This window comes from Chamaea fasciata, unplaced genomic scaffold (assembly GCF_029207755.1).
Source record: "Chamaea fasciata isolate MVZ Bird 193981 ecotype frontalis unplaced genomic scaffold, bChaFas1.0.hap1 SCAF_1, whole genome shotgun sequence".
Classification (NCBI taxonomy): Eukaryota; Metazoa; Chordata; class Aves; order Passeriformes; family Sylviidae; genus Chamaea; species Chamaea fasciata.
In genome coordinates, this window is record NW_027094086.1 from 27,013,811 (window position 1) to 27,038,595 (window position 24,785).

At 36.8% G+C, this 24,785-nt stretch overlaps 1 protein-coding gene across 1 annotated transcript in view; it reads left to right on the forward strand.

The window, feature by feature from the left end:
- The window catches only part of CNGB3 (cyclic nucleotide gated channel subunit beta 3), a 60,166-nt gene extending 35,807 nt beyond the window's left edge, over window positions 1–24,359 (forward strand). The window contains exons 10-18 of the mRNA XM_066204802.1: window positions 3,020–3,142; window positions 10,269–10,410; window positions 12,322–12,481; window positions 12,840–12,937; window positions 13,954–14,037; window positions 15,595–15,713; window positions 20,174–20,320; window positions 22,821–23,001; window positions 24,126–24,359. Of these exons, the coding sequence (XP_066060899.1) occupies window positions 3,020–3,142; window positions 10,269–10,410; window positions 12,322–12,481; window positions 12,840–12,937; window positions 13,954–14,037; window positions 15,595–15,713; window positions 20,174–20,320; window positions 22,821–23,001; window positions 24,126–24,359 (1,288 nt within the window). The remainder of the gene's footprint in view (window positions 1–3,019; window positions 3,143–10,268; window positions 10,411–12,321; window positions 12,482–12,839; window positions 12,938–13,953; window positions 14,038–15,594; window positions 15,714–20,173; window positions 20,321–22,820; window positions 23,002–24,125) is intronic.
- The last annotated feature ends 426 nt before the right edge of the window (window positions 24,360–24,785 follow it).

Below are 24,785 nucleotides of genomic sequence, written 5' to 3' on the forward strand. Positions count from 1 at the left end.
GTAGTCATTAAAATAGTATTTATATAAGGCTTCACTTACATATGAAACTAGCTCAGTTCAGCTGGCCTGGTTCAGGCAAAATGTTCACCAAACTGAGACTTCTGAAAAAATTTAATTGATCAGAAATTTCAGAAAATTTCTTTACTGAAAGAGCTAAAGAACTCTTTCTTTAGGTTGCTAATAGCAGTTCCAAATCCTCAGTAGCTGTTTATTTGTACTTAATAGGAGTTATGAGCCTGAGCCTGTGTCAACATTTTTCTTCAAACATGCTCTCCCCATGAACCTGGCATATAGAGAAACTTGATCCTTCACTGCACTGACTACAGTTGGAATGAGGATCAATTCAGCACCGTTCTCAAATAGTGATTATAACCGTAGTCTACCCAACTCTGTTCTCACTTGAAATTAATTCATTCAAATGAGATATTTTATGAGATTTAAAAACAAGATAAATTTCAAAAGGAGGTTCAAATATCATCTCTCTCATTTTTTTTCATGTACCTGTGAAATAAAACAAAATTTAAAAGTTTGAAAGTTCTACTAAACTGAGATGCTGACCTTCACAAAACCTATTCTTATATTGCCCTCTCTTTTCATTTACGGAAGGTTCCTTTGTGATTTAATTTGGGGTTTGTTTTGTTTTTTTTCTAATTCTTATGGTTCAAGAGAGGACTGAGTTTCTACAAGATGAAGAAATTTCTTGTCAGTTTTTCAATCTTTGTCTTTTCTAGTTTCTAATTTTATTTTTAGGAATGGGCCTTTATCTGTTTATGGTGTTTAACTTTTTCTAATATTGATAAACTTTAATTGTTTTAAAATTAATTATTTTCCTTATTATATCCTTTGCTTGTTGGAGTCATAATTCAATGATTTTTCTGTATCTCCTATAATACTTGCAGCGAGTATTGGGAGATACAGTATATATAATATAGATAGTATAAAATAATATAGACAATTCTGAATCAAGTAATTAGTTTATGTAACAATACTGTTGTGTGTATATGATTTCAAAGAAAATAGGAACAAATTTAAAACTCATTTTTACCCAAAATTAAGTTTTTCAAGGGATAGAGTTTCACACTATTATCAAAATATGGAATGGGAAATTAACGTTCAAAGGACAAGTTGTGAAGGGGATGCGTATATCTTCAAGTTAATCAAGCTTCGAAGGATGTGATGTTTATTTACGTGTCAAAAAACAGAGAAGGTGCTCATTTAGAAAGGCTAAGACACACAGAACAAGATCTCACTGGTCCTGTAAAATATATGCAGTAGCTGGAAAGACAGAGCCAGCTACTCTGCCCTGTCAGAGAGTTTTTTAGCATGATATTGATTAAGAACCACAACTGTGTGTTGCTGCTTGCATCTTTGCTTGAAAGGCCCACTCAGATTTCCAATATTAAATCACTTGCAGAATTTAAACTGCAGAATCTTAATATTACAAAGTGGATCTATTTTCTAATCCATACTTCCGAAAATACTGACTCCTGGTTTTGCTCATTGACAAATGGAGAACAGAGGTAGTTACACAGAAGAGTAAAAGCAGAAGCTAAAAAAATCTCAAAAACCCCAGCCTTCTTGTGTAAACTGCTGGATATTATTTTAATGTGGCAATCTTGCTTAGCTCTGAGATTTGTATAGCCACACTTTGAGCAATAAGGCACCAATTAACTAGGTAATATCAAACTAAGCTTCTACACAGCAATTGGATAATATACCTGGGGGATTCTCTTCTCCAACTAATTAGTTTGAGTTTGTAGGAACAGAGTTAGCATGAATTATTTGCATCTTCTCATTGTGATATAGTCAATATATGTCAGGAGAAATATATTATAGCAAAGGTTTCTGGAATCTTCACTCAGATCTCAGGAGTCCACTTTCATGGATTCAAACTTGAACAGAAGACCTAGCATGGGCAATATTGCAACTTTACTAGATAACAACAGCTCTCTGCTGTTCTCTATAGCTTGCAATCCTAAACAGATATGCTGGAAGCACACCAACTTTTAAACAGAGAAACAGCATTAAGTTGTGAGCATCATAAAAAAAGAAGAGAACACTTAGATAGATAATATAATGGCATGGAGAGGCCAAGGAGGGCATACAAAGGCAGCTGAAGAAGCAGCAAAGTAGCGCTCAATGAAGCAATCACAAAGATATTATCTCCCATTAGCTTTGTTTATAGACCCAACTTAGATCTTATTAAATTCTCATAAAACCACTTAGTTTTTCTGCACTACATACAGCATTGAATTCTAGCTGCAGCAGATAAACTCATTCACCACCAGCCTGTGTTTAGGCAAGTCCTGCACTTTTCCTGTTTATTTATCCCCTGCTTGTATGAATATTTCACTAGAGATCTAAATCCAGGAGATCTTTCTTTTGATCCTCATGCACTGAACAGAGGATATACAATGAGATCATTATTGTATTAAAAAGAAAGCTGCTTGGTGCTTAAGTAGTTCAACACTGGTGTTCTTCTAAGAACTGGCCATAAGCATAAGAACTGGGATTTGGAATAACTCCTGGTGTAGTGACTTAATCATACTATTTAGAGGATCTACTGCAGGTTTTATACTAGAGTCTTGTAAAGCAGTACATTTCTGACCTCAGACATTTCTTGGCTCTGGTTCACAAGTTTAGAGCCTGTCTTGGATAGAGTTTGGGAAACACATTATTTTTTACCCTGTACCCTCATTAATATAGCTTCAAAGTTCTGGAAATATTCATAGCCATTTAAAGAAGTGGACTATAAACTCCTCAGGGAACCATAATTTAAAAATTACAACATGTCAAATATTCTAGGGAAGATATTTATTTGACCTTGGACAGATGTGAGAGATGGGTAACTGCCAGCTATTTTTTTCATAGAATCAATACAGGTGGGGAACTACTTAGTGTATGCTTAATATTTACATTGTTAATCCAAAAATGTAATGGGTTCTATGTTTAAAAAAAAAAAAAAAAAAGAAAAAAGAAAAATTTAAGTTGTTTTACAGGAATCTGTTGACTTTTATAGGGTCATTCGAACAACTGGATACTTGTTGTTTATCTTGCACATTAATGCATGCCTATATTATTGGGCTTCAGACTATGAAGGAATTGGCAGCACTAGATGGGTGTATGACGGCGAAGGAAACATGTAAGTCCTTTTCTTTTGCAAGAGATTTTTTTGATTTTGTTCATTCCTGCCTCCCCATCCTTCTCCCATGACACTGCTTGCAGGGTATGCCCTTACTTTTTAAAGTGCTTGGATAGCAAACTTTTAGCATCATGACTGCTGATGAGCAGCTTTCAGTGCTAACACATATTTGGAGGGCAGGTGCAATGAATAATCCGTTTACCACTTTCAGCTTTTATAGGTTTATGAGTCAGTTCTAAGTGCTAACTTAATTAAAGATTTAGAAAGCAACAAGGGTCATAAATTAAACTTACTGACTGCATATGCACGTGGGAACTGTTAGAAGGATTGTATAGCAATCCCTCAAAGGAAACACAGGGATAGTTTGGGAGGTGTTTTTGCTGCCACACAGCACTGTGTCATTAAAGTGCAACATTTTAGTCCCTCTACACCATGGTGTTTGGTCTGAAAAACTTCCACCAGCTCTCTCTGATCTTTTGAGAAGGTCATGCTTAAGCATGTGGCAGAGTGTCTTCAGGGGAAATTACAGTATTTTGGCACAATTTTCCACAAACTACTTGTGACAGCACTGGTTGGGGGCCAAGTAAGAACCATTTATTAAGATGATGGAGAGGAAATAAGAGAAAAAAGCAAAGTCATAATATATTCTGTGTGTAGTTTTGTAAATATATATCTAGTAGGTTCAGTTGTATGAACATTAATTTCTTTCAAAGGCTATAATACAGCTAAAGCCACAGAAGCTCAATTTGTTCTTTGATTACATTCCTTGCAAAACCACATATGGTAACCTACTACTGTCACAAATTGACTTCCAAACAACTTTTCACCTCTCTCTTGGAGATGTGCTCCTCTGGCTTGTAGTTTTATCAGACTTCACAAGTTTGTTGTCAAGTCACTACCTTGAAGGATAAGAAAATTACCTTTGAGAGAAAAACACACATTGTTTAAGCCAGCACTGATTTTTTTTATAATTAGAGTTATCACAAAAAAAAAGAAAAAAAAAAAAGAGACGTCTGAAATTCCCATGCACCATTATAATACACGGCTTGAGTACTGCAGTCAGACATGTGCAAGCAGGGTCATGGAACTTAGTGGAACCACTTATGTAAGTGAAGTTATAGATGGGTTTTATTTGCAGGATTGAGGTTTCCAGAAATCTGACAAGAAAAATGCAGAAGCAATTTCCATTACAGCTATCTTTTGTTAATGTGATTCTTGGAAATGCTTGCCTCATGCCCAAGAAATAAAGTACCTAAGAATAAGAAACCTGAAAACTCTGAAAGTAGAGAGTTTACTTAGTCTTCAAGGTTTTTAATGCTTCTTCAGAACAGTCTAGAGAACAGGCAAGAAAGAATTAACTGCTTTTCACAGAGAAAAATATTTCACATTTTTCTCAGAAAACAATTGATAGAAATTATTTACTGTCTTTACCACAGTCAATGCAGTTGTGCCCTCACAGTGGCCACGTTTTTTAATATTTTGTGATACATTTTCCATGAGGAGACAAAAAAAAGTTCTCATACGAAATCACACTTCAATCATATTGAATTTAGAGTAGATTTGTTTTATAAACAGTGATAATATAATTATTATTCAAGTTCTGCATTAAACTGAGTTTATTAAATAAAACGCAAGTTTGAATATCCAAATAGCCAAATACAAGAAAAATACTGATCTGTTGGAATGAGTCCAGAGGAGGCCACTAAGTAAATCACAGGACTGGAGCACCTCTCCAATGAAGACAGGTTGGGAAAGTTGGGACTGACTTGAGAAGAGGAGGCACTGGGGAGAAGTTATTGTGCCTTCCAATACCTAAAGGGGAGCCTACAAGAAGGCAGCACAGGGAATTTTTACAAGGACATGCAGAGTAAGAACAACGGGAAATGGCTTTAAACTGAAAAAGGACACATTTAAATTAGATACTAGGAAGAAATTTCTTACTATAAGGGTGGTAAGGCACAGGAACAGGTTGCCCAGAGAGGCTGTGGACTCTCAATCCATGAAGGTGTTCAAGGTCAGGCTGGATGGGGTTCTGAGCAACCTGGTCTAGTGGAAGGTGTCCCTGCCCCATGGTAGGGGGGTTAGAACTGAATAATCTTTAAGGTCCCTTCCAACCCAAACCATTCAATGGTTCTATGATATATCCATTTAAACCTCATTAAGCCATTAATTCATTTCATCTTGACAAGTGTTTGGCGAGTGTATGACTTTATTCCTTTGCCTGTATCTAACTCATACTGGAACATGAACATGAACATCGAACCCCAAAGAGTATTCTACAGTGAGCTGCATTTCATAAAGTATAGCTCTGTATCCCACTAACAGTAAATGCTGACTGTGCGGAATAGTCATTGCCCTAGAGAATTAGGCATGACATAAAATCTAATCATCAAATGTTTGAGGATTTTTTCACACACAGATGCATCATGTGAACATTAGTTATAAGTGGAGATGGAAGTGAATTTAAACTTACCAGACAATATACTTCTAGGTATATTTATTACGAAAGCAGACAAAAGAACAATTTGTCAGGAAAAGTGACTAGTACCGCAGCATATAATATGGCACAGCACTGAAGTTATAATTTACTTTCACAGAGCATTCAGGGTTGACAGCATTTGAAGCAAAATATGCCAGTAGTCTCATAAAGAATGGGAACGTATTTAGAAAGAAGATTAGGGAAACATATCTACTTAGCTAATTTTAAAAAATGATGATAAGCAGTTTGATGAGTAAACCAATATTCTAGCTGTCTCAGACTACATTGACCCACAGAAAATGATCTAGCACTGACTTAAAGGCATTAATGCTTTATGTAGAATTCCTGCTGTGTCCATAAAGTATTGCTAGTTATGGCCAAAACCAGTTCTTAATTATGTTAACACTCCTAGGATTTTTTTTCTTTTCCAGCCTAAAAAGAATTAACAGACAGCAGTTTCCATTATTAGTTTGATTACATACATGTTCCTGGACAGGCACACTAGCTGGTGAACTAAATCTATAACTAACAGCTATACACATTACTTAAACCACAAGCAAAATTATCAAAGTACATCTTCTGCAAATTTATGCAGGTTCTATTCATTTTTGGTTCTTGTCCAGACTCTAAAGTGTTAGTGTCAGTCCAAGGTTGGAGCTCTTTTGCACAGCAGCCTTCAGTCAAAGCCTTTGACTTGAGATGTAAAAGGCAGTCAACTTGATCTCAATGCAACACACCCAAATCAGCCACCCATGGGGTTTCCAGCATTAAAAGTGCACTCATGAGCTTGAGTTAGGCAAGACCTCATCTCTCCTAATGCAGAAACACAGAATCATTAATGCAACACCAGAGTGTAGAGTCTACACAAGGACAGTGGCAGATATTTAAAAGGTCTCTTAAATAGAAAATTCCCACTATGTGTGTTTATTTGCAATCTAATTTAACCACCTAAGTAAAAGATCAATCTCCCTAATTCCTGAGGAAAATGGACAAATCTTTTTTCAGGGATTCAATGTAATGTCATTGCTCTGAATTGCTACAAAGAAGTACCTCTTTTTCATCACTGCTGATGGAGAAACTAAAACTAGGGAGCTGAAATTCTCATACAAACCCTCCAGGTCAGCAGTAAATTTAGGCAAAACAAATCATTTCACTTTGCTCATTGTATACTTCTGCTGTTTGCAAGTCATCCACAAGCCGTCTGCAAAATTCTTTGCCAAATTTAAGACATGCATTTGCATCCCAGTTCTGTTTCTCTGTAGTGTGCTGCCTTTCTGTTCTGGGCACAGACTTAGTGGATATCTGTAAGTTGCAGAAATGGTCACTCTATGTGCCTAGAACAAATCCACACCTTTGGTATGCATTGCCCAGTGCACAGTGAGACTGGCAAATCTTGAAGTTTGCCTCGTGGGTATCAGCTGTGCATTGCTCTTGCAATAGATCTGATGTGTCACAATCACTGTGCTTGCTAAGCAGACAGTTTTGTGCCTCCAGACAAGCTGTGAATGCATAGCCCAACTCATATGTCAGACTTTCAGACCTGTTACCCACAGCCATACTTTTTAAGTAAAAGCTTTATAGTTTGCTCTGCTGTGTCAGAGACTATCAGACCCACAGGACCTGATAAACACGTCACTCTAGAAGAGGTACCAATAAGGAACCTTTATACATTTATAAAGGCTGCTGCTTCACTCTGCTTAAACCCATCCTGGCTGTAATCTGAGGGGAGTCAAACATGATAGTCCTGAAACTGTGATTCCCTGGGCTGAAATGAGTATGTGAATACCACCTTAAAAGCTGAGAGACACATGCACAAAGACTTGATTTACCTGCACTAACCAAAACCATGAAAGAACTTTAATGTATTCTGAAATGGACTTTTCTGAAAAAGATATTTCTATTGACATAATATTACAAGATATCTTATTTGCAGTTTCTGAATGTTTTCATACCTAGGATTTTTTTAAGGAAAAATCTAGTAGTTTGATTGCCTGAAGGATAAACATACTCTCTATCATGTGCAGAGGTAAAAAAACCTTTCTTGTCTCATGACTGTTGTTTACTTCAACAGATATTTTATAGTAGGCTGGTAAGCTGTATAGTGAACAGTGATAGTTTCCAGACACATGCTTGTAGGAAGCAGAGCTGCTAATACTGCTGAAATAGGAGTTGTTTTTTCTGGCTTTCCTTAAACAAAATTTACAATCTCATTTCCCCCCTTACAGAAGAAAAAAGCTGCTCTGTATTTCAACTGTGCGACTCCATTTCAGACTAAAATAGAAACAAAAATGCATAAATGGAGAAAACCTGTTCCAAAGAGATAGAGAATATCATGTGCCTTGCCAACAGAAAGTTTCTTTTGAAGTAAAATCACAGAAGAATACAGTATACTAACTAAATCTTAAGAAAGGGTAGGAAGATATAAAAAATAAAAAAAATTCGTGTTTTGGACATACAACACTGCAGAGAAGAATGTGACCCCTAAATTCCTCTGAGGAGCTGCTTTCATTCTTTGTAGACGTTCCCAGAATAAAGATTGTATTGTCTATCATGGTGGAGTTTGCAAACTTGGCATACAGAGCCATTGAGGGTGAGAGAATTGCTTAATTATTTTTGTTTCCTAAAGTATCACAGAAGTAATGTTAATTTCTTTCCTTTTATATTACCCAATTTCACATGTTTCAAGCACCACAGCATTCTCTGTTATGCAAAATCAATATGATATTAATATGATATTTACATCATTCCCCTTAGCCAAGAAGCATCATTTCATGCTTAAACCTGTAACTCTTCCAAAATGGACCTGAGACTTTTTCTTATTATTTGTTTATGCTACAGAAGTCCAAGAAAAAGCTGATATTTATGCACACTTTTCTGGAAACATGCATATCTGATTGTTTTTTAACCCAAGTGAAAATATCATTGCAGTATAATCCAGCAGTTAATTTTGCATCCTAACAAGGAAAAATTATAAGATGGAAGATATGCAATGCATTTTTTATTTAAGGACTCTGCACGGTCAGTTCTGACTGTTAACATCTAAAATTAGAAAACTGTGATAAAAGTGACCTTTGTAACTGCATTTTATTAATCTACAACCTAGAAAAAAGGGACTTTGAAATGAAAAGCAGATATCAATTGCTTGGTCCAGCCTTACATTTTGGGTGAAAAATTTGAAAACACTTGCAAGAGATTTATGAAAAAACAAACTTCATTGGAATTGGTTTTTATTGTGAGTTTATTTTCTCATATTCGCACAAAACTGACCCAGCAGTTGTACTATTACATGAACCTCTTATTATAGTGGAATTTATATCTTAAAAAGAGAGGAGTCTGAAATACACCGGGTGGCCTCAGGTCCAGAGCAGGCATGGGAAGATGGACGCGAGACTTTCTATTTCAAAACAAACTTATCTCCAAAAGTATTTCTTCTGTGTCTTAGTGTTTGGGGGAGATTGTTTGGTTTTTTTAGTCATTATTTAAAATATAATAAAATTCAGCACACATAAGGAACCATTATTGCTTCAGAAGCAGTGGTCACAGCTGAAGTAATAGAAAATCCCACTTCACAAGTAAGGGAAATGAAGTTCCACTCCTAATCATCAGCAAAGGGGAAATCTGATTGTGCAGAAACTTGGAAAGTCACATTCTAATTAATAGCAGGCTTTCAAAAATGTACCTAAACCAATTACTTGTTTTCTCAGAAAAGAAGGAAAATATAGCATCCTCACAATGATTTGAACTAGTTATTCCCCACCACAATGCTGCATGACTTGTGACACCATGTTCTAGAATGAAATTTAAGCCAGAATTTTTAAGGATGCAAGGGCACTTTTAAAAAGAATTCTGTCCAGGTCCCTTGCTACTTTCAGAAACTTGTGTTATCATACTAGTAGAAATACATGTCTTGAAGGCAAAAGGCTCTGTAGTGAAAAAGAAAGAGTTTGTTAAGGTGACAGAAGGAGTTGTGGAGACCAGAGGCTAGGAGATGTTTATAGAGGAGTCAGCCTTTCAGCGCTGAATTAGTGAAGTGGTTTGGAGAAGCTGGATTAATACACAGCTTGTGGAAACGTGATATTTTTGACATAACCCAGGAGGTAGAGCAAATAAAGAGTGCTCAGAAGCAGAGTGAGAAGACCAGCATAGTAAAAGGAGTAAAAATGGACACGAGAAGAACAATACTGGATTTGTCATTCCCACCATCAGTTTTTGCACTGGTGTCATCAAATGAAAGCGATGAAGGGGATCCTCAAGTATTTGAGCATCTATTACGTTGCTACAGAGAGACTCTGGGAAGACTCTAACACTTTTCCACTGCTTTTGACCATCTTCACTCATAGCATTCTAACACTGTAATGTCCATCCTGGCAATTCTGTACACAAGTGTTCTTTAATGCTACCTAGAGTTACTAGAGAACAGTGAATTAGGGCTGCATTTCCCATATATTCTTATTTTGCTGTCAGTGAGAATGTTCAGCTCAACCTGACCTACGTAACTGTATCATTTATAAATTCATAACCCTTTATAAAATGCTGAAAGTCTTTTGGACTGAAAACCATCACTGAAAGGCCCAGCTCAGGTAGGCATATACTTAACTTCAAACATAAGTAGCTGCAGTCTAACAAGAATGCTGTTTGCATCCACAGGTACCTGCGGTGTTACTACTGGGCAGTTCGTAGTTTAATCACCATTGGTGGCCTTCCAGAACCACAAACGCTGTTTGAGATAGTTTTTCAACTGCTGAATTATTTCATGGGTGTCTTTGTCTTCTCCAGCTTAATTGGTCAGGTACATTAAAAAATCAATAACAATTTATATTCAAATTACTGTAATGCAGTGATAATATATTCAATTTAATGGAGTTTAGTTCTGGGAAAAAGTTTCATTTCCATCCTCTATTTTAATGTCAAACATACTTATTTTTCTGATAAATACACAGATTTAATCAGTTCCCTGCTTTGCAGTTCTTATGCACCAAGCTGATTAAAAGCCAAGACTCTGCAGGACACAGATGACCCTTGAAATTATGGATAATTTCTTTTTTTTCCTTAGTCACAGCCAATAGGACAAATCCTTGACATTTACTTTATACTGTTTAATCTGGAATAAAAATTGTAATTGTTGAATAAGTCATGCTCAGTATTACTATCAATAGGATTCTGTTAATGGAAATCCCATCATTTTTGTCAAACAAGAACTCTGACCTCTTCCACAAATTACAATATATTTGTCAATCTGAACGTTAACTGGTTTCTATTTCTCTTGGTTCCCATTTGGCAGGAGGGAAAAAAAAAACCTGACAGTACAGCAAGTCAGATATATTGCCAAATGAATATAATTGAAATATTCCTGGTCTGTAACTATTAAATTTGGGCTTTAGATCATAGGTTTTAAAACACATTTCCTACAGAAAAACAAATGCCGTGGCTCCTGAGTGAGGCTGTGCCCTACAATTTCCGTAGAAAACATTCCAGACTTTTTGATTTGTCCATGCCTGTTATAAAATTATTAATAAATAAATAAATAAACAAAATTAAAACTGAAATTTAATTCTTATTTTGAATACAACATTTGAAAAGTTCAATCATGCAGTTAGAGATTGCATATGCCTTTTGCTCTTTGGAAATGCAAGAAGGGGTAACTGTCATTAAAAAGACACTTCCTTATAGCATTTAAGATTCCTCCATGAACCAGAATTACAAAAAAAAACCCCCAAGACCTACTTACAAAATATTTATTCTGTAAAACTATTGAATTCAATTATATAGAATTAAATGTCAGAGTTTGCATATTTTTAATTTTTCCCTAAACTGTTTTAGCTATTAATGAAAACCTCATTTCCCCAAGAAGATTCTGCAGATTACTTTTTGTAACCAGAGTAGTCATTTGCAGTCTCAAATTTTAAACCTTAGCACACAAACCATTTCAATGCACTGTTTGTTATAATTTCTGTTTACAAAGAATCCTCAAAATTACTGAGTTATTCCTGCTTTAGCACACTTGCCTAAAAATTGTTATTCCCATTGCAATCAGTCTCTGTAATAAAGAGCAAATTTCAACCCACAGCACATTAATCCTTGGCAGCTGCCATATGAAGCCATTCCACTAAAATTACATCTGAATACTTATTCTTTTGAAAAAGGAATATCTACGAACATTAACTCATCCACTTTCTAAATGCAGAACCACATTTGAGTTGAAATGTTAAATGATGCTCCTGCACTAAAAACTTTAAGGTCACCTTTCAGCTCTCAGAGCTTAGGATTGATCTCTTAACTATTTAAACAGTGGCACAATCTTAGTTCTAGTGGTGTCAGATGATGTTATTACAGAAATTCAGCCCAGTTTGCTTTGCTTCTGACTTGCATTGCATGCCAAATGCAGAGTAGCTTTACTATGGATTTTTAAGAAAAGTATTATCTATAATTTTCATCTATGTCCAGAAATACAAGACAGAAGAATAAGCTAAAACCCAGAAACAATTTCTCTAAAATCTTACACTTCCCAAGACAATCAGATTAAATCTGTAATGTTTCTGAAAAAGTGGATGAAGCACCTATTTCAAAACATGCAACCAAATTCATAATTAGTCAATGTTTTTGCAAAAGGTTTTATATTATTTTGATATGTTGCTGACAAGATAATAAAATCAAAACTATTTTTTCTGAAATGTGTAGTAACAACTATTGATGTTTGCAGATGAGAGACGTAATTGGAGCAGCAACAGCAGGGCAGAACTACTTTCGTTCCTGTGTAGACAACACTGTCTCCTATATGAACACTTATTCTATTCCAAAACTGGTGCAAAATCGTGTTCGAACTTGGTATGAATACACATGGGACTCTCAAGGAATGCTGGGTGAGGACTTCCAATTCCAGTTACATAGCATATCTGAGTCAGAGAGGTTGCACAGATACAGATATAGGGTGAAATTCACATTTCTCCTTTTCTGAATTGCATGTGGGAAGTGAGAGGAGGCTTATTTACTTTGGAAAAGAAAGAAACTACAAAGCAATATTAATCTTACTACTTCACAAATTCTATTAATTAATACAGTGTTTGGTAATAATTTTAGACAAGATTTATTAAGCATCTTAGTAAAAGCATATTAGCTGCTTCCTAACTTGAAATCATAAGTGTTAGAATAACTCCATTAAGTAATTTTTGCTCATTTTTGTGGACATTCCTTAATTTGTCTTTTTTTTTTTTTTTCCAGATGAATCAGAATTACTGGAGCAAATGCCAACTAAAATGCAATTAGCTGTTGCAATTGATGTGAACTTTGCCATTGTAAACAAAGTGGACTTATTCAAAGCAAGTAGTTTTACAGGAGACTGCAGAAATATGTAGTATTCCATACAGAAACCTTGTTTTGTGCATCTTGCAACACTTAAATACATGTTTGTTAGTATGCAAGGATAAATGATTCAAAGAAATGTCTCAGTGAATGGAGACATCAGAACAAACCCAAGTGACTGCATCTGGATTTCTTTTGTGTCGAGGCAGTCATCTTTTAAGAAAACGAATGAGATTAAAAAAAAGTCCTGTTATGATGACATCCTATAGCGGATGGTATGGTCAAACTGTGAGTTCAGAGTAAAACCGCTCTCCAGAGTCAGACAGATAATAATCTAATTTTTGACACAGTCCACCTTGCTGTAGCCACCCAGGTCTGCCTGAGATCACTCATGCTATGCGTTCTGGCAATGTAACATTGGTGTAGAGAAAGCTGCATCAGTCAGTTTTTGTGCTAAGGAGCTTCCTCTTTACTTACCATGGTAGTTTTCCAGAGCTACAATTTAAATGTGTACTTAAAAATGGATTTCTGGGTCAAAAGCAAGGAGACCCTGAGTTTTTCGAAGTATACACAGAAAATTTTCTTGTTAGGATATTTGCAAGAAATCACATGATATACTTGTATAAAACTTACATGGCTGTACGTTTTTTTTCTACGTGTGCTGAAGACATGGAATACATAGATTCATATGAGCATTTGACAGGATCTGTTGTTTTCCCCTGGATCAGTTTAAAAAAAAAAAGTCATATAAAGCTCTTAACATAACACTGACTTAACATCCTCAGAAAATCTAGATGTACAGAAACTCACTTTATAAAAAAATGGAAATATGTTCAACCTATAGAGAACTTCCTAAGTCTTTGAAATAACAACTCTTTCAGTCCTTTCTCAGCTCTAATAGCTGACGTTTATGATGTTTTGAATTTGCATCCCACTTATGGAATCCCCAGGTCATTCCTGTATTGTTGGCTTTTGAGGAACTAATGTCACCTTTAATACTGAATTAGCAGAGTGATCAATTCTATTTTAACAGGGCTGTGATACCCAGATGATATATGACATGCTGCTAAGGTTGAAATCCATTGTATATTTACCTGGTGACTTTGTCTGCAAAAAGGTGAGCATTCTTGTCTTATTCAAATAAGAATTATATTATGCATTTTAGAAAAAGAGTTCAGATATCGGTCAACAATGTCTTTTAAATAAAATTAATCCTGATTGAATTAGAAAGCATAAAACTAATTAAGCTAGCCTGTGTAATAACAACAAATATGCTCTAAAATTTCAATCTAGAACAAGACAATATGGATTTTATTACATTACAAACCATGAAATTAAAGTAATATGGGAAAGTATTTAATGTAAATATGGCTTATCTAATGATATCTCATGAAATATTAATACTTTAAATAGATCAAACTTAATGTTTCTATACCTCTATACATACAAACCCAGACTACAGATCTCAGTCTATGGTGCTTTGTCTGTGCTTCATTTGTGGACTCAGACATGCTTAAGTAGAATCTAAGAACGTAGAAGATAACACTGCATCCCATAAATCTCCTTCCAGCAGGATCTGCTCTACCTTCACTCACAGCTCTGAGCCATCTCCAGGTTTCCTGCTGAATGCTGTCACACATCTCTTAGCAAATATATCTATCTTTGTCCCAGAATTTTGGCTTAAACCTGGCCAGAAAGGTAGTTCACAGGTAAATAGCTCAGCTTCTGATCAGTGAGCCCAAGTCTCTTTCTAGAGGGCGTGTAAACACACGGCAAAGTCAGATGCAATTAAAGCTTGGGGGATGAGTAGTAATCCATACTACTGTTGTTCTGGCAAGTGACCCACAGGTCTCACCACCTACACAAGTGACCATCAGAACCCCTTAACTAGTCTTTAGCAGTTCTGATCCAACATGTTCACCAGGGTCCTGCTCCCTCCAAGAGTTAGGCATGCAATCCCCCTCCAGAATGCTGGGCTAGCTACAGTGACTCCACTTTATTAGAAGTTAAACGTTTATGAGTACACTGAAGGACAAAGTGTGTCCCTTCAAAGACCAATCCCAGAACTGCTGTTGGCTAAGAAGGATGGAAGAGTAGTTTGGTGTGTTTGCTTATACAGTGCCCAGCATGAAAGGATCTTAGACTAGAGCTGGGGCTGACACAACAGAGAGAATAAAGGACAGCAACAGATTCAATGTCCTGATACTGCAGTCTGATTCAAATGGTTCTTAACAAAGACAGGTTATGAGAAATTGAAGTATCAACTTATTACAGCTTGATTCAGAGCTAAAAAGCCTCTCACTTGTATAAGCCTACTCTGTGACCAACAACCATAGCAATCTCATTAATGCTGCAATATGTAGTACGGAATGTTGGAACAACCTTTCCCTTGGATGCATGTTGGGTCTCACCCTATTTCACCAAGGAGATCCTGCATGCAAACTTGGAGGACCAAGTGAAGAGATAGAAAGTGCAAGTCCCTGCATTTTCAGTCCTGGCTCTATTGCTGCTGCTTTTTCACTTTTAAAACTAAATTGCTGCTTTGCCTCACAATAGTGGTACACCCTCTGCTCATGAGAGAGTAGAAAAGATATTTAAAGAAGAACCTGTCATATTATTCTAACAACAAAAAACACTGCTAAAACATTGGTTCTTTATGTGTTTGAATGCCCAGGGAGAGATTGGCAGAGAGATGTACATCATCAAACAGGGTGAAGTTCAAGTCCTTGGAGGCCCTGATGGTACCAAAGTCCTGGTTACACTAAGAGCAGGAGCTGTATTTGGGGAGATCAGGTAGGTCCATCACTGTGTTTAATACATTTTTTTAGAACTTGTCAAATAATCAGTGGTTCTTCAACTTCTCTGTGGGAAGTGTGACAGATATTATGCGGAGGCTAGAATGTGGGTAAGATCAATAAAGAGGACACTGAGTAAGGAGATGCATGTAAGTGACGGAAAATCCAAGTGAAGCATCGGTGATTAACAGGGTAACATCTGAGACCAGTGTTTTGATCAATGCACACAGGGATATAGCGACAAATTTCTTTTTTGGCATTTTAAAGATTTAACACTTCTCCCTGTTATGCGGTCTGCAATACAGGAGGACCAAATGCATTTCACTGTCTGTAAAAGACTAGGTGCCCTTAAACAGCAGATGGCAAAGATGAAAATTAATTTCCAACAAAACAGATACAAAAATCGAAAAGAGCAACTAAAAGTAGTTCATTTAGGATCTGATTAAATTGCTGAAAATCAGACAACCCAATCTGAAAAATATTGCTTTAAAAGCATTCCAGACAAGAAAAAGGTGGATAGACCAGATTTTTTTTTTTTTTGTCTGAATTTATCTGTATGAGAATTTTTTTCTGGTGGCTACAAATGGTTTTTATATTCTGTGTGTACTTTGTATGCAAAATCTACTAACTGTTAAGTGCTACATTCCCCAGTTAGCCAGTCAAGTGCTAGTTTTTAGGCACTGCACCCCTCTGCCGAGGTTGGCCCAAGGAAAAGTAATAAAAATAATGTGCTGCTGCATGTGATAAACTGGATCCTTGGTTTCTTCCAGCTGCCTTCCTGTTATTGTTAATGCTCTTGCTGGTAGCTTTAATCTGCCTTTTGAAAAGCAATAATCAGCTCTGCCAGGTTTACATTTGTCCTCTAGTTGTCTCTCCCATTGCAGGAGGGGAAACATTCCTGTTTACCCAGTGATGTGCCCACAGAACTTGCTTAGACCTCAAGTGGAAAACATCTGATATATCTCATAGTTACAGAACTTGTTCATTAAGTGGGGAAGTGAAATTACATCGGCCTTTTTGAGAAGGTTATTTGGAAGATATTTCTTTGGTTGACGATATAATTACCTGCGCAAAGCCTCCAAACAAAAGGCTGTATTGGAAGTTATGCAGAAAGACTGAGAATTAACTCATCAATAAGGGCTGAATAATGAAAAGACAGAAGAAAAAGCCAAAGCAGCCCCCATATGTAACACACATTTGGTTTTCAATTATTTATTAGTCTGGTATTTGATGTGAGAACTTCGTATTTTAAACTGAGAAATGATAACTGTGGGTTTCAAAACAAGGAAGGGATTTTTACACCTTTGATCTAACTCAGGTGAGCACTTGTTTCCATGTGAGAACCACACAACGACCTTTAAAGATGCATTTCCCAGTATGTGTTACTCTTTACATAATTGCCAGTGTGGCCAGTAAAACCCTCAGCAATTCTATAACACTACACTTCTAGTCTTGTTTTATTCATGACTGACCTACTGCAGCAGCAAACCCGTTCAGACGTGCAATTTGCATATAAAATGTCAGGCAGTGGATAAACTTGAGGAAAACCACAGCAACTGGCAGACATGATGCACTAAGTGTATCAATAGAGATATGATCTTCCTCGTGGCAAGGTGCTAGAAAATAATGAATTTGTATTGTGCATTTCTGTATAAATTTTGTCAAGGTCTTCTGAATAGAGAATACAGTTAAATGGAAAAAATATTCTTTAATGGATTACGTCCTATGTTTTTTTAGGACATCCAAGTTTTCCTCTCACTTCATAATGGTTATAACCTGATATCAGGCTGATTTCCTTTTGATTTCCAATTCAAGATTTGTTTGGAGAAATATGTCAGCTTCCTTCTGAGTAATTTAGGTACATGATTTATAAGATGCTTGCTATTTAATCTCACTCTCTTCAAAATGCATGTCGATGCTTAAAAAGTCTCCAGGAGCAAAGGAACTGAAGAAAATAAAAAGTGTTTATTTCCAAAAAATTCCGTGTATTATACTAGAAAACCAATGCAAGAGTAACAATCAAACATGTCCCTTGCCAATTTCATCCCTGAAAATTATTACAGAAAGGGATTAAGTAATAGGCATTCCAATTAACATTTTACCCTCATTGCAACTTTCCTGTATAGATAATATCAGTTTGGGGAAATAAAATAATTTCAGAATCAGAAGGAAACAGATTGTTGCCTTAATGAGAACCCATCAGCAAAGACAATTCAGAACAAGAAAATTCAGTTATAACAACATTTCACTACCCCAGAGAAAGTTACACTTGAAGCCAGATGTCCTCACTCATCCATTTACTAGTATTTCACTAGAGCTATCTCCTATCAGAAAATGTTAATTCTGGAAAAACTAAAACATTTCTCCATTTTATGAAAATTTTTGACAGGAAGATCACTAAATATTTCATCTCAGCTTCAGCTTTCAGCTGCTTTGTAATTTTAACCTTTATATAAAAAATCCAAACTACAGGGACTATTTAGTTTTGTGAAATATGAAATTTTCCAGCACTTTGGTCCAGGATTTCCCTCAAAATAGTAACTGCTGCTTTTTGATGGGCTCTGGCCTTTGGAGTTTGATATTCTACTCAGAAGCAAGATCCTGACCTACTTTCCTTCCCTGACTTACCAGTTCTCCTCATACGCACATAGGTGCCCAGCTGAGACACCACAACCCTGCATGTTCAGCTGATAACACCAGCCATTCCCCAATTTTTATTAACAGCAGCTTCCTACAGAGATCAGCTGTAAAAACAATAGATGAGTCATCACTTTGACAACATTATAGCTCAACATTTAATTTGCTAGCATAAGAATTCTAAGGTTACCAGCTATTAATATGACAGCATTTCAGGCTCACAACAGGAGTAAAAAATGTTAGGTAAAATGTTAGGTAAAAAAAGTAAATTTTGTGATTAATATAGAAATTACATTACCAAAAACCACCACAAGGCAAATGCATCTGTTTTAAAATAGTTGGGCATATAACTCTTCACACAATAACCAAACCAGATTGAATGCTGAAGTACATAACGTTGGCCTTAGTCAAAGATGATTCTGTTTGAGCAAAGACTCCCTTACTTGTAAAATTCACCACGCATCATCACCATAATGGAAAAGCTGATCTCTTTAGTCCTTGTCTACCTTGATAAAATGAGCTTTCCGTTAAGAAAGCCTAAAAATGATTGTTCAATGACTTTTTGAGAAGTGATTCATCCAAGCTCAAAAGGTGTTTGCAATTTTCTTTAGCAGCTTTTCCTATTGCGCAAAGGGCTTTATTCTATCTGAGGAATCATACAGAATTATTTAAAAAGAAGATGATAAACCGCATTTTCAGCTTCAGTTCATGTATTGATTGCTGCCTTGAGTTGCAGAAAAACACTCTATGAGCATGTAAAACTAGCCTTGCACACACAGTTGCAGAGGTCTCCTACTATCCTTTATAAATTAGATATATTTTCTATATGATTTATAAATTAGATATATTTTCTATATGATTCAATAGTTAGAAATATGTTTTATAAATATCTTTAATATTAAAACAAATATTTTATATCCTTGATTATTACTTCAGATGGGTATTAATTCCTGTTTATTTGGGTCCAGAATATCTTTTATTAATAAATTTAAAATTAGATAGTACTAAATGTTCTCTAAAAATATGAATTCACTGGGAAATCTTTAAAGGACAAATTTTGGGGTAGATCTTGAATACAGTGATAGAGCAATTTTAGTACTAAGAGCAAAATGCAAATTCTCTTACTTATCAGCAGAGCTGAGAAGTGAAGTCTATTCAATTGCTTAGTGCAAGATGAACAATTGTATTTGTACATCTAATTTTTTCTCCAGATATCCTCCCTCTGGTCAGCTGCTGCTAGCTAAACTTGTCTAATGTCTTACATTCAAAACAAAATAGCCTTCTTTTGCTGGCAGAAATATTTGTAACTGTCAGCCTGAAAGACCTTCCTAAACTGTATCATTCAACTTGCCAACATTTAAACATGAGATGTGATACGTGAGAAAATTGAAAACTAGAGCCCCACAGAAGTTATTCCCTCAGGAAAAAAATCCTTGGGGGAGAATCATTCATTCACTGTAAATAATGCTGCTCTACTACTGATGCAAATAATTTTCAGCAATAAAACTGATGAAATGCCAAGTTCACCTGAGAACTGAAACAAGTGCAGTCTGAGCTGTGGGTATCTCTTGGCAGAAATGTCTCTATGTAGCAAAACTTTTCACAGTCCTTAGCACCTGCATATGCCTGACCAAATGTGACAATTTGCCTTCCTGGGATGGAATTTCTAATCCCATCTGCACAGGGCATTTACAGAACACTCGACAGAACAGCCAGCTCCCTATGTGGGCTTTACAATGACTTTAATGGACAACCATCGGTAAAGAGATTCCTCACTAGGGCAAGTAACACTCTGACTGATGGCGTTTATTTTCATTCCAGCCTACTCGCTGCAGGTGGAGGAAATCGAAGGACTGCCAATGTGGTGGCTCATGGTTTTGCCAACCTTTTCATTCTGGACAAGAAAACACTCAATGAAATCTTGGTGCACTATCCTGACTCAGAAAAACTTCTCATGAAGAAAGCAAAGTATGTCCTAATTACAGTTTTTAAATCCTATCATTCAGCTGCTGGATGGACAGTTGCGACTTCTAGACAATTTGCACTCCTTTCCTTGAAAAGTAACAGTTGTAAATGCATTTGATGTTAGAGGTCAGATTTGCCTGGTAGTTTCTAGTTGAAAGCATGGTTTTGGAAGGAATCCCAAGGGTTGTGGAAATGTGGTAAGTAGAAAAAAATCCTGAATGTAGTTTCCTTCTGCATTATATTTTAGGTAACAAAAAAAAAGTAGGAGATGAGGATACATATCAGGACTTTCTACATCATCAAGAAGGAAATTGCAGGACAGACATCAGTTAAGGAATAGGTTTTGAAAGATGTGAGAAAACACTTGCAATTAATTCTACAGAGATATGCTTCAATGCATCCATAGAACTGCAGGCATTTCCAAAACCTTAAGCAGCAGTTAGAAATGGATTTTAAGTAAGGCCTGACAAGATGGAACTACACAGATTAGATACCTGTGCATTTCGTTCAAAAGCATTCCGAAATGGGATTTCAAACCAAGATTGTTTTTCACTCTCCTTTGGCTGTAGCTTGCTAGGATGGCCATTTTCACAGCTTTGAAAGGGCAAAGTATTGTCAGATTTTGTCATAAAATTATGACAAGTATCTTGCTACCTTGTAAAAGGTCCAAATATTTGAAATAGTTAGTCATTATTAGTACACTTCAGTACCCCTATTACTCTCAACTGTTGCCTTGAATTGCTATCAAAGGTTGGAAGGTTGATCCCAGATTTGAAATTCCCCCAGAGAAGACTAAACATAGCACAGGAGAGACATTTTGGTTTTTGGAAGTGCGAGCAAATGGCTGCATTCATCATGCTGTAACAGGCCTGGTAGTCAAACAACAGCATCTTGAGAATCATGATGCCCCTGATGAACAAGGAAACCAGACACAGAATGGGCAGAATGCTCAACTTTCAAAACCAGCATTAACAGGTAGAAAAGGGGAACAAATGAATGGACAAATGCTCCAGCATCAATCATGCCTGACTTTTCTCCAGCTTCTGTCTAAACAGTAGTATGACCTTGTTATTCCTGTCTCTCTGTCCCAGGCTGCCTCTTCTGCTTTCTTGCCCACCCTAGGCATATTCTGCCCATCCATTAAATTCTGCTTCCTTCAGACAGCCTTTCTCAACCGTGGAGCCTAATCATCCACCTTTTGTATCTGCACTCCCATTTGAGCTCAAAGACCTCTCTAGATATCAGACTAAAACCAGGATATCCTGTTTAATTTCAAAGATATGCAGTACCTGCCCTGTGCAGGAGTCCATGTTATTTGCTTACCAGTCTAGGCACCCACAAATTCTGCCAAAACTAGGCAGCAAGAGGAAATTTGTGCACCGTTTTCATAAAGATTGTGGTCATGTTCAGTTTTGGAATGAAGTCACCAGTTGCTCTCTCCTGGAAGATTTACATTAGAGTTCTCTGTGGTCATCTGACACCTTTAAAGGGCTCCTTGAAATAAACTGGAAGGATTTATTCAAGCAAGAAATTTGTTCTATTATCACCCACCCAATAACCCCTGTATGGTTTTTGCCTAATAAAGCCATGCAAGCTGCTAAAGTATACTTTTTTAATTTATGGCAATGAAATAATAATAATATTTAAAAAGAAGTAAACTCTTCATTTCTGAAATTCCCAAAGTACGAGATGCTGGAGAAAATTATAGTGTTATGTGATTTACTGTACTTCAGACTGCAAATATAGTCCTCACTCATAAAGAGCCTTAAGTCAGGGCTTTTGCCAGGATAGAAAAGTGGCCTTGAAAACTGTACAGCAATCTAACAGAAACTGAAAGCATGGGAACCCCCTTGCTTTTTACTGGTCCCATCTATCTCAGATCTTTCATCTAATCTTTAACCTCGTTATTCATTCTCAGTTCTTGTTTTACAGCTGCAACTCAGTACAGCTATGGAACAGTGTGAAAATCTAGTCTGCCACAAGACTGGCAGTAGAGTTTATATTGTCAGGGTGTCTTCTACTGAAGAGGACCAAAAAAAAGTACCCCCGTCTAACCAGATCTATGAGAGATGAGCCATGCTGGAAGTTAGTTAATTTCTTCCTCAAGTGCCAACTGGAGTCCCGGTGGAGCACTAAATGCTCTCTGAATTTGCATCCACAAAGCCAGATAAGAGACTGCCACCTCAGTTATGGGGCACCCATCCCCCTCCACACCTCTTTACTTATAAAACTCTTCCATCTCTTTTGTGACACTTTAATTTGAGCCAGCCCTTGTGTATATTCCAGGATATAGGTAAGCAACTCCAAATTTGAACAGTTGCCTCCATCCCTACCAGACCCTAGGGCAAAACCTTTATTGTTTCCAGTTTTGCTCTTGTCACTTGACCTGGGAACCAAGTAAGAGCGGCCTGATTTTCATGCATAAATGTGGTACTTCAGCTTTGTAGGAACTTTGCTCAGTTTCACAGCACTGCTATGTGTTCTTATCCCCTTCTTTCTCCAGGGTTCTGCTGAAGCAGAAGGGGAAACCTCCTCCAGGACCACCAGTGCAACAACCACGGGGCTTGGCCAGTCTCTTTGGGCAGAAACAGGAAACTCCGAAATTGTTTAAAGCAATGCTCGGAGGAAAAGGAAGAGATGGCCTTGTTAAGCTGCTGCAGCTGAAGAAACAACAAGAAACTCGGGTAAAGCCACAGGAAAAAGAGTAGAATCTACTGAGAGGGCTTGGGCAAACAGAGTAGATTAAAATTTAGCCTTATTGCAATCAACAGTAAAAATTCCCAGTAGCTGAGATATAACCACCTTTCCATATCTCTGTAAACACTAATTCTAAAATTTGGCTCAATCTCTCTGAACCTGGACTTTATGCAGACCAGAGAAAACAAAAGCAAGGAAAAAAGCAAGAAAACAATAAAACCTCTAAGACAGTAAGGATAAATGGATTTTAAAAAGGCCTCAAGGGCATCTGATCTTCTAATTTTATGTAAACAACAGTAAATACAGAAATACCCAAACAGAGTAATCTGATCCAGCTGACTCGGGCACATGGCAAACTTTCCAAATCAGTGTCAGATCTCTGGTTGTTAAAAACCCTGAAGACAAAATATAAAGCGTAGCCCACACAGCTAAAACTGATTAAACCTCTAATATCTTGCACTTGTGAGAAAAGTGCTGTTTTAACTGATGAAAAATAATTCCCACATTATACTCTGTTCAGAGAAACGTTAATGTTGACAAGAACCTGCTCATTCTATGTTAGCCCAAATGTGGCAGATTTTTTTCTTTATAGTTGAAATAGGTGTATTTATATTTAAGTTAAATAAAAAACTTCGCACTTTGCTCACACAAATGAGTACAACAGTATGATTGGAGCAGAAACACTGCTCATTCTGGGGTGTATTTGTGAACTTATTAGCAAATAAGCCTGGCCAAGGAATTGAGGCAGTGGGAAGTATGTCGAGATTTATGTAAGAGTCTTTCTTTCTCCACTAGTGTAAGTAGATAAAGGAAGGAAAGACCTAAGGAAGGGTTCTGTGCCCCAAAACGGGTCTGTTTCATCCCTCTGTAATAGTAAGAAGCAGATATTACAAATATCCACAAGCATTTCCCAGGTTTTATACTGATATTCTGATTCTGAAATTGCATTTTTCATTTAGAAACCAATTTTTAGCATCTGAATAGAAATTTACATGTGTTGCATACCACTAATACAGTTGTCATGCTGTGCCTTTCTATGGCATGTACAGAATAGAACTACCTCCTGAATTTCTTCTGCACTATTGGAAAACATTAAACTTCTTATTTCTAGGAAACTCCAGCTGAAACAGAGACCAAGCCTAAAGAAGAGGAGAAGAAACCTGAGAAGCCTGCAGCCCCCTCTGCACCCCCTGCTCCAAAGGAAAAGTCACAGGCAGATGCTAAGCCTGCAGTTATGCAGAGAACAACCAGTAAGGAGTCTCTGATCATTAGTATGACACCATCCCCCAGAGCAGGAGAAGGAGAGATCCTTAAAGTTGAAATTAAAGAGAAAGAAAAGAAATAGATGGTGCTTTGGGGTGTGGTCCCATCTATTCGTCTTGCTACATTCAGAGGGCTGGCTGGACTTGGCTGTTGGGTATAGAATATAAAAGTAGAGACTACGCATGAGAAAAATCTTTTCCAGCTCCTTGTCTTCTTGCCCTCCTCTCCAGGCACAACTGCACAAATTATTTATATTCTTAACCGTGACACTGAAGAGAGAACTTTTGGTGTATTAGAAACTACGGCTCAGATTGTATTTCACGACGACTTGTTTCTTGTTTTATCCATGCTCTCCCTTTTTTCTTACTCTGCCTTGTTCCTACTTCTCCTCTTCCCTCTCCTCTTTATCCTTGCTTTCTTACTGTTCCTGATGCTCAGTTTTCTCTTAACTTTTATAAGTATTCTTTTCTGTTTTCTCCTCTGCCTTCCCATAGTTATCCTTTCCCTT